A 16894-nucleotide genomic window follows, 5' to 3' on the forward strand; every position below is an offset into this window, starting at 1 on the left:
TCCACCCTCCCCTCTGACCTATCACCTCCATCCCCTCCCCCACTCACTTATTGTACTCTTTGCTACCTTCTCCCCCCCCGCTTCCCATTTATCTCTCCACTCTGTCGGCTCCCTGCCTCCATTCCTGATGAAGGGCTTTTGCCCAAAACATCGATTTTCCTGCACCTCGGATGCTGCCTGACCTGCTGTGCTTTTCCAGCACCACTCTAATCTAAACTCTGGTTTCCACCATCTGCAGTCCTCACTTTTGCCTAATAAATGCTGGCCAGCCAACAATGCTCACATACTACAAAATGAATAAATAAAAAATGGCTCCAGTCCTCAGGATTTGAATAAGTAGTTCCTTTGGTTTTCCAAATCCTTTAGTTCTTTCACTTTTCCGCCGAAGGCACAGAGCAAGTGGTTTGCAAATGATAAAGTCTCTGACTTGTTAACTTAAAGCAGCAGCTTACAGGAGAAAATAAACTGGTTTCCTCTCGGCTTAGGCATTTTACCAGAGCAGCCGATCCACCACCTACAATCTGTTCAATCAGATAGTTGTTGAGGTGCTGATGACCTTTGGCATCCACAACTGGTCACAACTCCACAAATCAATCAATAACCTCTTGCCAGACAAATCTCATTTTGTACACAGGCACATGGAGTCTGGCCATCTTCCCTCACTGCAGCAGTATAAATGTGACTTACAATGACTTCCAGTAAAGTACAGCCATTCCTTCCTCAGTCCTTTGCTGTAAAACAGTCCTTTTTCCAATTTGCTCAACAGTCAAAAATAAAGTAAAATAAAACGTACAGTCTATACAACTTTGAAAATTCCAATCCTAGTCAGAATAACGACTTAAAATTACTTCTGCATGATAGTGATATAATTAACCTTGTCACATAGCATTGTCAGCTAAGTCATATGGTCATGCATAGAGCCTACTTCAGAGAATCTCTGACTTAACGCTTCAGTGCTTTGTCTTTAGTGAAACTGAGGTCTTGAACTCAGGGTTGAACATAAAAACCATCCAACAGAGTTATTTGATGAAAAATAAAGGAGATAATTGACCCTCAGCTAACATCGCTACAAAAAAATAATCGGATCATTTGTCTGGTTATCAATCTTAAATAGAAGTCAGTCTGCCACATTTTCTGCCATTATCACAGTCGCTCAATTCCAACAGTAATTAATTGTCCATGAAATGCTTGGGGTTGTCTCAACAATATGAAAGCGACTTTATAAATGCAAGTCTTTTCTTAAATGAAGCTAATTTGAATGATCTGGACCAAATTGCTAATAACTGTGATACTAAAGCATAATGTTCATTCAGTCACTCAAGTCTGATTCAGAGCTCAGAATGGCTGCTGGGCAAAGAGAACAGGAAAATAGTTATACATGAATGGTGCATTTTGGTTTTGGCTCCAAATATATCATTGCTTCTTAGTAGAGGGAGCACAATTTATCACAAGGTGGAAATGAAAAATATTTTCTAACTTGATGGATTGTATTTTTTAAAAATTTTATGCAAAAGCAATTGGCATAGTAAGATAGCACTTGTCCCTTCGTTCCAGGAACTGGATTGGAATATTGCTCATCGTGATGGAATTGTATGCTCCCCTCGAGCTGTAACTATTAAACAAAATGAGTTTCAATTCTTGATAGGCACAAAACTATCCATAACTTGGATTGAATTAGCAGTCTTCTAGGAGAAAGTGAGGACTGCAGATGCTGGAGATCAGAGCTGAAAATGTGTTGCTGGAAAAGCGCAGCAGGTCAGGCAGCATCAAAGGAGCAGGAGAATCGACGTTTCGGACATGAGCCCTTCTTCAGAAAGGAGGGCTCATGCCCGAAATGTCGATTCTCCTGCTCCTTGGGTGCTACCTGACCTGCACTTTTCCAGCAACACATTTTCAACTTTGAATTAGCAGTCTAAATCTATAAGGATAGATAATAAAGGAAATGATAAAGCCATACAAATATTGTAATGTTTCAACCAGTAAGTTGAAATTGAGGTAAATTAATCAAGAGCTTTACTCTTCCTTTGATCTGTACAAAACATGACCTTGTCTACTCATTACATCATTCAAGCCGGAAAGCAGCTCCACTGCAGCACCAGACTCACTTAGCTTGAATGCAATTACTGAATTCAAGAATGCAATTTTTAAAAATAATAAAAGTAATAAATGTAAAGATTAGTTTACTAAGTATTTATAGAATCCCTACATTGTGGACGCAGGTCATTCAGCCCATCAAGACCACACCACCCCGCGAAGAGCATCTCAGCCTGAAATCTTAACCCCCCCCCACCCCAAACTCTCACCCTGCATTTACTATGGCTAATCCATCTAACCTGCATGTCTTTGGACTATGGGATGAAACCAGAGCACCTGGAGAAGCTCACGCAGACACAAGGAAAATGTGCAAACTCCACACAGACAGTCGCCCAAGGCTGGAATCAAAACTGGGTCCCTGGCACTGTGAAGCAGTAGTGCTAATCACTAAGCCACCATCTTGCCCTAGTACTATTATTAAAATGTGTAATTAAATTTAATGCCAAAGAGCTTTATTTTTAACTCCTCAAAACTCATTCACTTACAAGGTTAAAATCAGGCCCAAAGTTGCAAGCTGTGAGGCAAAACATTTCTCAACATTGTTGGTACCACAACAATTTGAACTTGCGTTCCTAAATTTATTTCCTAGGACGGAGGCACATTCAAACCAGGTTGGTGGAACCAAGAGCATCATCTTTGAATAGTGGAGACTGTTTCTTACTTCTAGCTCCTCAACACTGTTTCCTGTGGACAGGAGAATTTACCAATGTCATCGAAAAAGCCAAGGTCAGTCTACTATCTTAGTAAGCGTCTGTACAAACAAATTCCATACTTATTCCTAACAGAGCTTCCATGTCCCTGAATCTCTTTCATGAAAGTAAATTACAGTGCTGCTCATAGAAAATCTCAGGAAATCCCATAAACAATGCTTCCTGCCAGATGTCTGCATGAGGCACCATTTCACATGTCATCTATTCCCCACCTTTGTGTAGATTTGTTTGGTGGCGTATCTGAATATCTAAATTTCCTGTCGTTTTGGTGAATGTGAAAGAACCAACATACGTAACAGGATGCAAAACTTCCTCAGGATGAAGCATTTTTGAAACCACAAGAAAAAATGTTCAGATGCATTGCAAATTTCAGAGAAACTGGCAACAGCAAACAAAAGGTTTCTCTTTTTGCCACATATGTTGTGCGTGAGTCAAGAAATAAAGCATTGAATTCACTGAGCAACCAAAATCCCCCAAGTACAGGTTTCAGTGAAATTGTGTTAATTATCAAACTTCTAATTAGAATATGTTCAGAATTTCATTTAAGATGTTTGTGATATAAGTTTCACTGTGGTGGAGATTGCTGTGCTTTTGGAAGCAACTGTTTGATAAAGACAACTGGGATGAAATCACTTACAGTGAAGAAACTTTATTCAAAAGGGCATCTAGTGCACTATCTTTGATGCAGGAGTCTCCAAAGTATTACACAATTAATTATGTATTTATATATCAATTTAAATACTCATTAAATGCTTTAACCTTTTTATTGGCCGTAGAGAAGGACACTTGTACTTCTGGTAGTACATGTAACATATCACACGCTGACTCCTCTTTATTAATGAGATCAGCTGCATTGGCCCAAATCTTCTAATCCAGGTTAGCACTCTTATACCCACCCAGACCAGACAAACATTTGCAGAGTTACTGATAAATGTTCAGTCAGCTCTTCTGATAGAGGATCCTAATGATGTAGGAATCTTCATAGGGCTTAGTGCAGGAAATCTTCATGGAAGTCATGCCCCTTTTTATCGCACTAGCTGCTGCTGAATAAATGACTGAACTGTCCAAAGCCTTTTTTGAAAAGTTATGAGGAGAAGGCAAGTTTACCAGGTTAAGTAGGTGCAGGGCATTGGCAGTAGGTGGCTGAGTTGGTGAGAGGATCGGGTGACAGGGAGAGTGGTCAGGGGTTGGTCGCATTGTAATGTTGGGTGGCAGTTTGGTGAGCATGTAATGGGTTGATGGACACTGAGAAAATCAGATTGTGGTGTCAGGAAGAGCGGTTGGTTTACGGGAGTTGGTCAGTTTGGAATGGGATGTATTGTCAGGCCTGTGGACTAGATGGGTCATTTGTGATTGGGGAGGAATGTGGTCGGTCAGGATGAGTTGGATAAGAGGGTTGGTGTTTGGGTCAGGTTGGGCTCTAGTCGGTGGGATAAGCAGGGGTCCAGTGGGCACCTAGGCTGAGGATTATCAGTATATAATAAAACACTGAACTGAGGGCAATGGAGATCTGAAACAAAACCAGAAAAGGCTGGAGAAACTCAGTAGGTCAGGCAGCATCTGTGTAAAGAAAAACAGTTAATGTTTCAGTCCAGTGATCCTTCAGAACCTTTCTAAATTTTGTTATAGTTATTGTTATTATAGTCACCCAAGAGTTAGAACTGGTGTAAATTCACTTAGCAGTTCCTCTGTAACTATCAAGGTAAATAAGTCCATACCTTCCAAAATCTCTGACTCTAGCTCATCGGAAGGTTCCAGAATCAGGGTAGTTGTCCATAAGACGTTTAAACGTCCTGAGGAATTCCCTCGTAGTTGATGAATTAGGACTTCCAAGGAGCCCTGAAGTATATCATTTGGAATGCATCTGGCTCTTTATTTTCACCTTTTGCATCTTCTAGTCAATCCATGAATGATAGTGAGCTAGCAGTTTTAATTCTGAGGCCAGATTCTGTGTGGAGTAGAAAAATTGAAAATGCTGACAGTTGCACCATGGACCTGCTGCTGATAACTTCAGAAAAAAAGAACTTATTTTTTATCGAAATAACCTCCATCTATAATTTTTCTTTTCATCTCTATGTAAAAATTTGTAACACAAGGAGAATGAGTGAAACATGTTTTAGAGATTATTTTTATTACAGCCCTGCATCAAACAAGGAGATTTGTATTTCAAGGTGTACTGATGAATTAAAAAGGAAGGGTTCAGATGGTATACAATATAACTGCCCAGTAGATTTCCTTTTTTGTTCAGATGTTTAAGCTCAGGCCGGAACACTGAATAAATGTGCTGGATCAAACAATACTGTTTTATAATATCTTCCTGTTTTCAGGCTTCAGAACTGGCAGCATTTATTCAAACTAAAAGAGACCTTGGCTGCAGAGCGCCATATGTAGCCACAATAGAAGAAGGAATTAACAGCCATACCAGAACAGCCAAAGAATTTTGGAGACTCTTAGGTGGACAGTCAAGCTACCAAGGTAATGATAGTAGCTGTGAATTTAAGATTTGAATGCAATTAAGAGTTTCTTGAATCTTACCAATTCTTAGATGTATTTCAGAATTGGAACATGGGTGTATTTTCTTGAGCTTATTGAAAAATTGATAATAGGAGCAGGAGTAAGAATCAATTATATTAGTGAGTTCCAACAAATATTATCCTGTGTGAAAAGGTTCTACTTCACATTCCCCTTGCCACCCCTGCTCAAAACCTTGTTTATAGTTATTGAATCATCAATTAATGGGAATTTTCCTTAACCAACTTATCCAAACCTCCACAAACTTGTATACCTCTAATCTCTCCTCGATCAACTTTGGTTCCAGGAGAATAATCCCAGCTTCTCCAAACTAACTTTGTTGATAAAATCTCTGGTCCCTGGAATAATTCTGATAAATTTCAGCACCCTAGGGACACTACCACTCTGCCACATGACACCAGAAATGCCTGTTTAAGTATTTTTTTTCATCAGACAGGGATTAAGACACCTGTCCAAGGCGGGAAGGACTTGGGAACAGACCCTCTGGCCCAGGGGTGGGGACTCTACCACTGTACCATTATATGTGCTCAAGTAACCATTCAGTTAATTCTTTTTTACCCGAATGTAGGTATTTTATAATCAACCTGTTCAGGGATTTTATTACGTACCTCTGGACCAAGTGGGACTTGGACGTGGGCCTCCTGGTTCAGCGATAGGAACATTACCACCGTGCCACAAGAGCCCTCCCACCTGTATGCATTTAACCTCAATTTAAGCAGTTAACACAATTGCCTGTGGATTTTTTTCCCCAATTATTATTTCCATAGGAACTTTGGATGCTTTGTATGTCCAAATTGTGGCAGAATCATTAAAGTAATGTTTAAAGGGTTCTTGTAACACAATGGTATATCCCTCTAAGCCAAAAGGCCAAGTTTCAAGTACCATCTGCTTCAAATTTGTGTTCTAACATATACAAACAGGCTCATTAAAATAAACAATGTGCAATGTTCATATTTATCTAAAACATTGGTTTAGTCTTCATATTGTGTTATGTAAGCAGATTTTAAGTAGTACTTTGCATTTATGTTTGCAATAAAGAGAGTAAAATTGTCTGGAGTTCCAACACCTGATCATTACTGTAATTTGGAAAGTCAGAATTTGATCCTGTCATGTCAACTAGCTTGTTTGCCCCACTGTCAAGCCTTACAGTTAATCAATAAAGGGCATCTGGCTGAGTTACTGAAGGGGGTCAGACAGTTTGCAAGAATCTTTTCACGGAGAGAATGGTGAGTGTCTGGAACAGGCTGCCAGAGGTAGTGGTGAAGGCAAGTACAATTTTGTCATTCAAGAAACATTTGGACATGGACATGGATGGGATAGCTATGGAGGGATATAGACCAAACACAGGCAAATGGGACCAGATAAATTGTGAAAACTGGGCGGTATGACAAGTTGGGCTGAAAGACCCTGTTTCCATGCTGTAAACCTCTGATTCTAAGTCTGTGGCTTCGTGAGTGGAGGGGAGTGCAGGAAAACCAGTAAAGAAAAATATACTTCCAATATTTAACCTTTGAGATATCATAGAAAGGACCTTGATTATAATTCTGAGAAGATTAATGTTGATTTTGCTCAATGTTCTGTAAATCTGAGGTTAATTGATTTGAATTTAGCTCAATAAATTCTGCTTCCTGGTAATGTTTAGCACCTGTAATAATAATTGGTCTTTCGCTTTGTGAAGGGTCCCAATTAGAATGTGACATGTCAATCAATGTCTTTATACTTACAACAGAATTATGCTAACTGGCTTCCAGTGACGTCCTGGTTTCTGAAAAGTTTGGAGCATCACTTAACACATATAGACGTGGAAGCACTCTACAGCATACTTCTCACTACCGTCAACATGCGTTTTGTAAAGTAAAGGCTAACCAAAGTCTTTTTGCTGCAAGGGGATCACAGAAAATATATTTCAGATGCTGTGATTCTATTATTAAGTGCTAGATTTGATTTGATTTATTATTATCATGTACAGTGAAAAAGTATTGTTTTGTGTACTAACCAGTTAAACCATATTAGTTAAAGGTTAAACCATATTAAGTGCACCAGTATAAAAGAACAGAATGTAGAATATAGTGTTACAACTACAGAGAAGGATCAACTGTAATATATGAGAGGTCTGATAACAGTGGGGAAGGAGCTGTTCTTGAATCTGTTGGTACATGTTATCAAACCTTTGTACCTTCTGCCCTATGGAGGACCATGGAAGAGAGTATAACCGGGGTTGGAGTATCTTTGATTACGTTGGCTGCTTTCCCAAGGCAGCAGGAAGTGTCGATGGACTCAATGGATGGAGCACTGGTTTTGGTGATGGACTGGGCTGTCACAACTCTCTGTAATTTTGTGCTGTCCACCAACTTTTGATAAATGTGGACTTGTTGCAATCTGAATATACTAAGAAAATATTAAGTAGCTCATTTATGTAGGTTTTATGTCTTAAAAGTTCAATAGGCAAAACTCGGCTTCCTGGTTTTCCCAGCTGAGGATTTCCAAACATTAAATTGACAAGCAGAAAATCATGAGCTGAGGAACATGGAAGCTGAAAATCCCACCTTCATGGATATCATTTTAGCCACCTTGTGCATTAAACTTGTGTGAAGTGTAAGTTATTGCTAATACCTCTTGAGCAAAGTTCAGTCATTTTTCAATAAATACTCAACCTTCACAGATTGTACGTGGATCCATTCCTCCTTGTTCCCTTCCCCAATTGTGTTTTAGATATAGTTTGTAATGAGCCATCGTTGTAACAAGATTGTCGAAACACAGCAAAACCTGGCCAACACCCAGACCTCAGCTGAAAAGTGATGAGTAACATTGGTATGTGTTGAGGGCAAGTGAAGTTTACAGTGGGCAGGAGAGAAAGTAGAGAATGTTACAAGTTCTGAGAAATATTATGAATAAATCAATTTTGTTGCTTTTTCAGGTGCTGGAAACCCAGATGAAGATGAATTGTATGAAAGTGCAATAGTAGAAACCAATTGTATTTATCGCCTAGTGGATGATAAACTAGTCCCTGATGATGACTTCTGGGGAAAGATACCACGGTGCTCTTTACTTAATTCAAAGGATGTAAGTATTTGTCAAAGGGAGTAATAGAGGAGCAGCATCCAGTAAATTGCTTGGTAAATACATTGCATGATGCAAGACTGACAGATATGGGTTTAATCCTGTTTGTGCTGAATTAGAATTCTACTTAGGGTGAACCAAGATGCTTACATGACCATAATGATTGTGCTGAGGAGAGAGAAGGGAAAAAGGGAATCTGTGATCCAATCCAGTGACCATGCCAGGAAGCATGGTTGTGTAAATACGCATCAGTATGTCACTTGATTGTGAGGTTACATATGTATTCACAAGTGAAGAATGGCTCCATGTTTGAAGATTGCCAGGACCCATGGAATCAAACCTCTGAGTTATTGCATTTTGTGGACAAAGATGTTGGATGTGGGCAAAAAAGACAAAGAGTAGTACTACTATAGAAGAAAACCTAGAGCAAGAGATGTTTGCACTCAACTCAAGATAATTCTCTTTGTTTTAAAGTCAGTGCCTTCTTTCTCATTTGCATCAGAGGTAGCAGTTATCTTCACTGAAATAAATTAATAAACCAGATAAATTTTTCAATAATGCAAAGGTTTTCATGGTCATATTCTGGTGCTACAGACTTTTACTCGAAGAGTTGAACCCATGATCACTCGCAAACTATGGAACAATATAGTTATTGTTCCTTAGTTTAGGAGAGATCACAGATTCAACAATATAGCTATTGTTCGTGAACTAACAAACTAATATAATCACATGTACACATCTGTATTCTCACAGCACCTTTCAGTACCGCCAAAAGACTCCAGTCATTTGCAGAAGCTTCAGTGTGGGGAAGGTGGCTGGTGGGATGGAGCATGGCAGGATTGAATGCTGAACCAAAGCCAGAGATTTTAGGAAGATGACGAAAAACTTGATCAGAAGCATTTATTGTAAAGGAAATAGATGTAAAGAGGAAATTCCTAAACCTAAGCACAGATGGTGGAAGACTTTTTTTTAAAAAAACTTATAAAATATAGTTACGTGTCACTCTGGTCTAAGTTTTTTTTTTAAGCTGTTGATTTTCTCATACATTAATGACCTGAGAGCCAGCTGACTTCCATCTTCCAGTGTTGTTCTTCTTGTTACCCGTGCAAGTAATGACTCAACCTGGTGGCATGTGCCTTAACCACCCCTGGATTGATCATTCCTCTAGTGTGAAACTCAAGAGTTGAGCATCAATGGGTTGGTTGGCTGGCATTTGAGGAAAGGGACGCACCTCATTTAAGCAATACATGAGTATTTGCTGTGTTGAAGTTAAGCTCGCTATCAGGACTTGCTTAAACATGTGAATCTTGGCTGATTTCCCCTCCTTGTTTTCACCCCACCTGTTGGGATCAGATAACAGACGACAAAGCAGTGACTGAACTAGAGACAATAACATGATTGCATTTCTTGATTGTGTCCTTTCTTATTAACTATATTGCATATTAACTTCCATGCAATGTTCTGAATGTCTTTTGTAGGTGCTGGTGTTTGATTTTGGCAGTGAAGTGTATGTGTGGCATGGAAAGGAGGTCACACTAGCACAGCGAAAAGTAGCATTCCAGTTGGCAAAACATTTGTGGAATGGTACATTTGACTACACAAACTGCGACATCAACCCTTTAGATCCAGGCGAATGCAATCCGCTGATACCAAGGTAGCTTTGACTTACACTAACAGTTTACATCATACGTTGAATGTAATTAACTGTAAAACTGACCCAACACCAGAGTCTCCCCAGTGCACCCGACTACCTTGACCTGACCTGACCACTTAGCGTTCACCTTGACACCTTCTACATTGTACCCTGTCTCAGCTGCCAGCTTACCCTCGCACCTTTTTACCTTGTGCACTTATCTTCTCCCTGTCAAAGGGACTTGAGGGTTTTAATTCCTGCAGTACAGCAGTTACTACTGTAAAAAAGAGTGGTCACGGTTTGGCCTCTTGCACTGATCCTGAGCTGCATTACCAGGCTTCCTGATCTGCTCTTTGTTTCTGGAGAGGCACAAATCAGACATTCAGGCCAGAAATACAGAACTCTGGAGCAGAGTAAGTAACAAGGAGCAAAGTAACAATCCAACTGTGACTGGCACTCCTCAGAACATTTGACCTAAAGAAAAATCCATGTATTATTAGTCATAGAGATGTACAACATGGAAACATACCCTTCGGTCCAACCCGTCCATGCCAACCAGATATCCCAACCCAATCTAGCCCATATCCCTCCAAACCCTTCCTATTCGTATACCCATCCAAATGTCTTTTAGATGTTGCAATTGTACCAGCCTCCACCACTTCCTCTGGCAGCTCATTCCATACACTTACCACTCTCTGTGTGAAACAATTGCCCCATAGGTCTCTTTTATATCTTTCCCCTCTCACCCTAAACCTACGTCCTCTAGTTCTGGACACCCCGACCCCAGGGAAAAGAATTTGCCTATTTACCCTATCCATGCCCCTCATAATTTTGTAAACCTCTATAAGGTCACCCCTCAGCCTCCGATGCTTCAGGGAAAACAGCCCCAGCCTGTTCAGCCTCTCCCTCTAACCCTGACAACATCCTGTTAAATCTATTGTCAGATTTTTTTTTCAATTTAGAAACTTAGATTTCTTTGGTAGCAATCAAATTAGGCACTAACTGAAGTTTCTCAGGCGGGCTGCACCGGTTATCTCTCCCCTCAGCATTGTTTTCAGTTTTTAAAAATTTGTTTAGGGATGAGGGTATCACTGGCTAGGCCAGCATTTATTGCCCAGAGAGCAGTTACGATTCAAGCACATTGCTATGAGTTTGGAGTCACATGTCAGCCAGACCAGGTAAGGGTAGTAGTTTCCTTCCCTAAAGGACATCAGTGAACCAGATGGGTTTTTCCAACAATCGACAATGGAGTCATGGTTGTCATTAGACTCTTAATTTCAAATTTTTATCACATTGAAATTCCACCGTCTCCTGTGGTGGGATTCAAACCTAGGTCCCCAGAGCAATACCTAGCTCTCTTGATTAACAGTCCAGTGATAATACCACTAAGCCATCACCTCCCCACGTTGACCTCCTGCACAGGCAGCTCCAGAGCAGCCCAGTTGAGTGAAATATTTACTTAAGGATCTTTACAGTGATAATGAAATGATGATGAGCATTTTGTAAAAGTAGCATTTTATTCCATTAAACAGATGCAGTACCTATGAATGTGCATGTGTGTAGCTTCGCTGTTAACAAACATGAAATTATTATTTATTACCATGAGCCATAATTGTAAAGGCACAAATTCTTTTATCTAGTTCTTCGGCCAAGATTTAATTTTGAACAATATATCATGTGTTAAGACGTCAAGTGTCAAGTGTTAATCCTAACCAGCTGCTTACTTTTTTTCCACATGTAGGAAAGGTCAGGGTCGTCCTGATTGGGCAATTTTTGGCAGGCTGACCGAGCACAATGAAACTATTTTGTTTAAGGAAAAGTTCCTGGACTGGCTAGACTCAAAGAAGCCATCACCAAAAACTGGAATTGAAGAGGAACAGAAGGTGCAATTCTTTTTATTACCAAATTAGGGAAGCAAATACGTTAATCTCTTTTGCCTGTTAAAGCACCTATAGTCATATGTAAAATCTGATCGACTCAGGGAACTGAATATATTAGACCTGCCTGCTGATCTGGTTTTGATCAAAATTTTCAGTCATGTCCCAGCTTAGTTTTCACAAGCCATTTTACTTGAGCTTTACTTGACCCATATGCTTTACAAGGTTTTCTCCAATTTATCAATAATTACAATAATCCTAATGGGTACAAGTGTAAATCATTCAGTTAATGGACGATACTCCATTTACCTGCCTTTGTTATTCTTTGATCACCTTAACCAGCCAAAAGCTTTTAATATCAATGTGAAAAGGAACACAAGGTTTAGTATGTACTATGTCACCTTTCAGAAACAGGCCAGTCAGCCCACTTGATCTATGATACTACATACATACATTCACTGATTTAACATACAATCATAAATAAGATTAGAAGCGTTGTAGAAAAGTGAGAAAGGAAATTGGGTCCTAATCTGTGTAAAAAGGAATAACACATCTTCGTTGTGATTGTTGGCAGGCAGAGACAAATATTGATCAAACAGGCACTCTTTCTGCCTGACCCTGCTAATAGTGAATGTTTGGATTTCGATGAGCTGGAGTTGCATGTTGCCTCTGTCCCACTGTGGTATATATGAAATCTTAGAATTTTTTTCCAACACAAATGCTGTGTAATAATCACTCAGAACATTGAAATAATGTAGATATATGTGATCAGATCTAAGTTCTGTAATCTGCCACATCCAGTCATGAATAGCAGTGGGCAAGTAACAACAGGAGGAAGAGACTCCACAAATATCCCCATTTTCAGTGACTCGGTGGAGGGTGGAAGAAGAAATACCTCCAGCACATCAGTGCAAAGATAAAGCTAAAGCATTCGCAACTGCCTTCAGGCAGAGGTACCTTGTGGATGATCCATTTCTCCCTCTTGACGTCCCCAGCATCAAAGCTCCCCCTCTTCAACCAATTCAATTCACATCACATGATATCAAGAAATAGCTGTAAACACTGAATACTGCAAAGACTATGGATCTGGACAACATTCTGCAATAGTGCTAAGCACGTAAACTCCAGAACTAGCCATTTGCTAACTATTCCAGTACATCTGCTCAACAATATGGAAAATCACCGAACTATGTCCTTTCCACAAAAAGCAAATTCAACTCCTCAAATTATTGTCAATCATCAGCACTGTGACAAAAGGGTCCTTGAATAGTACTATCCAGCAGCACTTGTTCAGTAATAACCTGCTCACTGATGCTTGTTTGCCTTCATCCTTTGCCACTTAACTCCTGACCTCATGATAGCTTTGGTCCAAACATAGATGTAAGAGCTGATCAACAGAGATGACACCAAGGCAGCATTTAACTGAGTGTGGTAACAACAAGGATCCTGAGCAAAATTAATATCAATTGGAAATGGGGAGAAAGTCTCCTCTGGTTAGAGTCATGTCTTGCTCAAAGAAAGATTGTTGGAGGTCAGTCATCTTTGACCCACTTCAATCTCTGCAGGAGTTCCTCAGGGTCGTGGCCTCAGCCCAACTATACATAGCTGCTTCATCAGCCTGCTTCCACTATAAGGACAGAAGTACAGAAGTTTGCTGACAACTGCATAGTATTCAAAATTGTTCATGACTTCTCAGATACTGAAACAGTCCAAATCCAAATTTAGCAAGACCTGGACAACATCTGGTTTGGATTGATGAGTAGCAACTAACATTCATGCTACCTAAGTGCCTGGCAATGACCACTGTTAACTCGAGAGAATCTAACCATTGATATTCAATAGCATTACTACTATTTCTATCCACTCTTTCAACATCCCAGGGGGTTACCATTATCCAGAAATTAAACTGGACCAACTATATGAATACTGAAGCTACAAGAGCAGGTCAGAGGCTGGGAATTGAAACTTACAGAATACTGGATGGCCTGGACAGAATAGATGTCAGGAAGATGTTCCCAATGGTAGAAGAGACCAGAACCTGAGGGCATAGCCTTAGAGTAAAGGGAAGAGCTATTAGAATGTAGATTGGGAGAAACTTCTTCAGCCAGAGAGCGGTGAATCTATGGAATTCATTACCACAGAAGGCTGTGGAGGCTAGGTCATTGAGAATATTTAAGACTGAGATAGATAGGTTCTTGAGTATCAAAGGTTATGGGGAGAAAGCAGGAGAATAGGGTTGAGAAACTTATCAGTCATGATTGACTGGCGGAGCAGACTCAATGGGCTGAATGGCCTAATTTTTGCTCCTATGTCTTATGGTCTTAAAAGTGCTGAGGAACATAGAATATGAGCCAAACATAGGCAATTGGGACAAGTTCAGTTTAGGAAACCTGGTTGGCATGGAGGAGTTGGGCAGAAGGATCTGTTTCCATGCTGTACATGGTAAATAGGGAGAAACCATTCCCTTTTGTAAAGGGTCAGTAACCAAGGGGCACAGTTTTAAGGTAAAGAGCTAAGATTTAGAGGGCACTTGAGGAAAAACAAATCTCACCTAGAGCGTCGTAGGTTTCTGGAACTCCCTGCCTCAAGCATGGTAGAAGTAGGAACCCTTATTTAGATGAAAAAGTGCCATAGCACTTGACCACTGCTTTGTATGCTGGAAAATGAGATTAGAATAAATTGATGTTTGATGACCATCACAGATGTGATGGACCGTAGGGCATCTTTCCATGCTGTAAAATCTCTGACTCACTCAGCCCCATACCACCCTGAATTGAAACTATATCATTATTCCCTCACTGTCACTGGTTCAGGATCCTAGAACTGCCTTTATAACAGCACAATGGGGGTATCTGATGAAGAAGACTACTCACTAACACCTTCTTGAGTGCAGTTGATAATGGGAAACAGTTGCTGTTCAGGAGACTTTATGCATGCAAGTGAGATTTACAAGATTATGATTAATGAATACCACTTTCATTCTTAAGTGGTTGCAGTAGTGGATGTGAAGAGTCAGTGATTACTTCTCCATTATTCTCAGTATTTTAAGAGAAGAAACATGCATTGAAATATAAAATAATACATAATGCAGAAAAAAGAGAATCAAAATGTCACTGGCTGTAGATTGAAAGCGACTGAGGAATTCAAAGTATAATTCTTTAACATGAGTGCCTATAGATCAAACCATGCAATAGCTAGTCAGATTTGTGACTTTTAGAAATATGGTCAAAAAGTTTAAGAGCCAAAAAATCATGATACGTTTATACGATTACAGTTGAATACTGCGTGACACCTGGGCATTCCACAATATTTTACTTCCAGAATCAACTTCTTAAGTGTAATCACTGTTGTAATGTAAGAATTGCAGCAGCTAATTTGAGAATAGCAAATAATCTCAAACAACTGTTTTAGTAACTTTGGCTAAGTGAAAAATATTGACAGGACAACAGGAAGCATTCATCCACTCCTGCATCCAAGAGGGAAGAGTCCATATAACATCTCTAAAGGATGGCTTTTCTGAATGTGCACCAATCCCTCAATATAGAAAACACATTAAAGATGTAGATTCGTCAGGATAATGTGATATTAGAGATCTGGTAGTGTAGTAATTAGGAAGATATAGTTATCATTTTTTAAAAGCATGTGATATGATCATTTACATTAAGTGCCAACCTAATTCGTTATTTTTCCATTTATTGGAAATGTCACCTGACTTGGTTCTGTATTTTACTAATGTGTATACCCTATAGGATATGTGGCACAGAAGTAGGCCATTCTCATTCAACCTGCCTAGTTTTGGCCAATGTTTATGCTCCACTTGATCCTCTTGTCAGCTTCTTCGTCTAAATGTAACCCTCTTCCATACTCACTCAAATACTTGTTTACATTCCCCATAAATGGCATCTATTCTATTCACTTCATTTTGTAATAGCGTGTTCCACATCCTCATTACTCTGTTTGTAAAGTTTTCTTCTGAATGCCCTATTAAGATATTTATGATTATCTTGTACTGGTGGCTACTAGTGAAACTTTTTCTTACAAGAAGAATAATTTTCTCTGTATCCATTCTATCACAATCTATCATAATTGTCAATACTATGATAGGTCACCTCACCTTGATCGAGAAAAGAAACAAAGCCTATTAATCTTGCCTTTTGTATATGCCTACACATTTCTTAAGTATTTGTTACACCTTCTCCAGTGCCTGCAATCAGAACTGGAGACAGTACCTTTTCAGACGGTAAGTGTTGACTAACCAGGGTTCAGTATAGGCTTAACATAATTTCCCTACTTTTCGATTCGGTCCCTCTACAAATAAAGTTTAGCACTTGGTATGTTTTTTCAGTGGTTTTGCGGACATGTGAAGCAACTTTCAATAATTGGTGTATTTGAACATCGAGATCCTGTTGTTCTTTCTCACCATGTAGAGTACACTTGTGAATATCAGAGGGAGAGTGAATGAATGTTGACAGATACTTCTATATTAGTTGAAACCACAGTAACAGAATCCAGCACTGTAGCTATATTATGTTACTGGAGGATTAATACCAAGCCTCTAACAGATTATTATTTTAAATCTACAAACATTTTAACTAGATTTTCTTTACATCATTAGTGCAAAGCTGGTGAAAATTAAGTTTTCATTCACACACTCAATTTTAGTAGCAAGATGAATTTAATTCTGGACCAACTGTGTTTTATTTCATTCGGTATGACTCTGGTTACTTTCATTGTGGATTAGTAATAACTTAAATTATTCGAGCAGTGCATGATTATTTTCTACTTAACTCCAGGAATCACTCTCAAATTCTACCTTAATTATCAGCTTGAAAATATGCACTGTCTGTTATAAAGAAAATTAACCGAAATCTTTCTCTGAATTGATTTGGGAAATGTTAATTTTGGGAAAGGAAAGAGAAGAATTAGATTTCATCTGTTTCAAGATTTACTTGAAGGCAACTAGTAGTCTTTTTTCTTATTAAATTGCA

The 16894-nt window shown here is 39.3% G+C and overlaps 1 protein-coding gene across 7 annotated transcripts in view; it reads left to right on the forward strand.

Annotated features, from left to right (window-relative positions):
- The window catches only part of svila (supervillin a), a 352019-nt gene that overhangs the window by 307244 nt on the left and 27881 nt on the right, over nt 1-16894 (forward strand). For all 7 annotated transcript variants that reach the window (XM_043690576.1, XM_043690579.1, XM_043690578.1 and 4 more), the window contains 5 exons: nt 2684-2820; nt 5132-5279; nt 8254-8399; nt 9875-10050; nt 11771-11912. In XM_043690576.1, the coding sequence (XP_043546511.1) occupies nt 2684-2820; nt 5132-5279; nt 8254-8399; nt 9875-10050; nt 11771-11912 (749 nt within the window). The remainder of the gene's footprint in view (nt 1-2683; nt 2821-5131; nt 5280-8253; nt 8400-9874; nt 10051-11770; nt 11913-16894) is intronic.

This window comes from Chiloscyllium plagiosum, chromosome 5 (genome assembly GCF_004010195.1).
Source record: "Chiloscyllium plagiosum isolate BGI_BamShark_2017 chromosome 5, ASM401019v2, whole genome shotgun sequence".
Classification (NCBI taxonomy): domain Eukaryota; kingdom Metazoa; phylum Chordata; class Chondrichthyes; order Orectolobiformes; family Hemiscylliidae; genus Chiloscyllium; species Chiloscyllium plagiosum.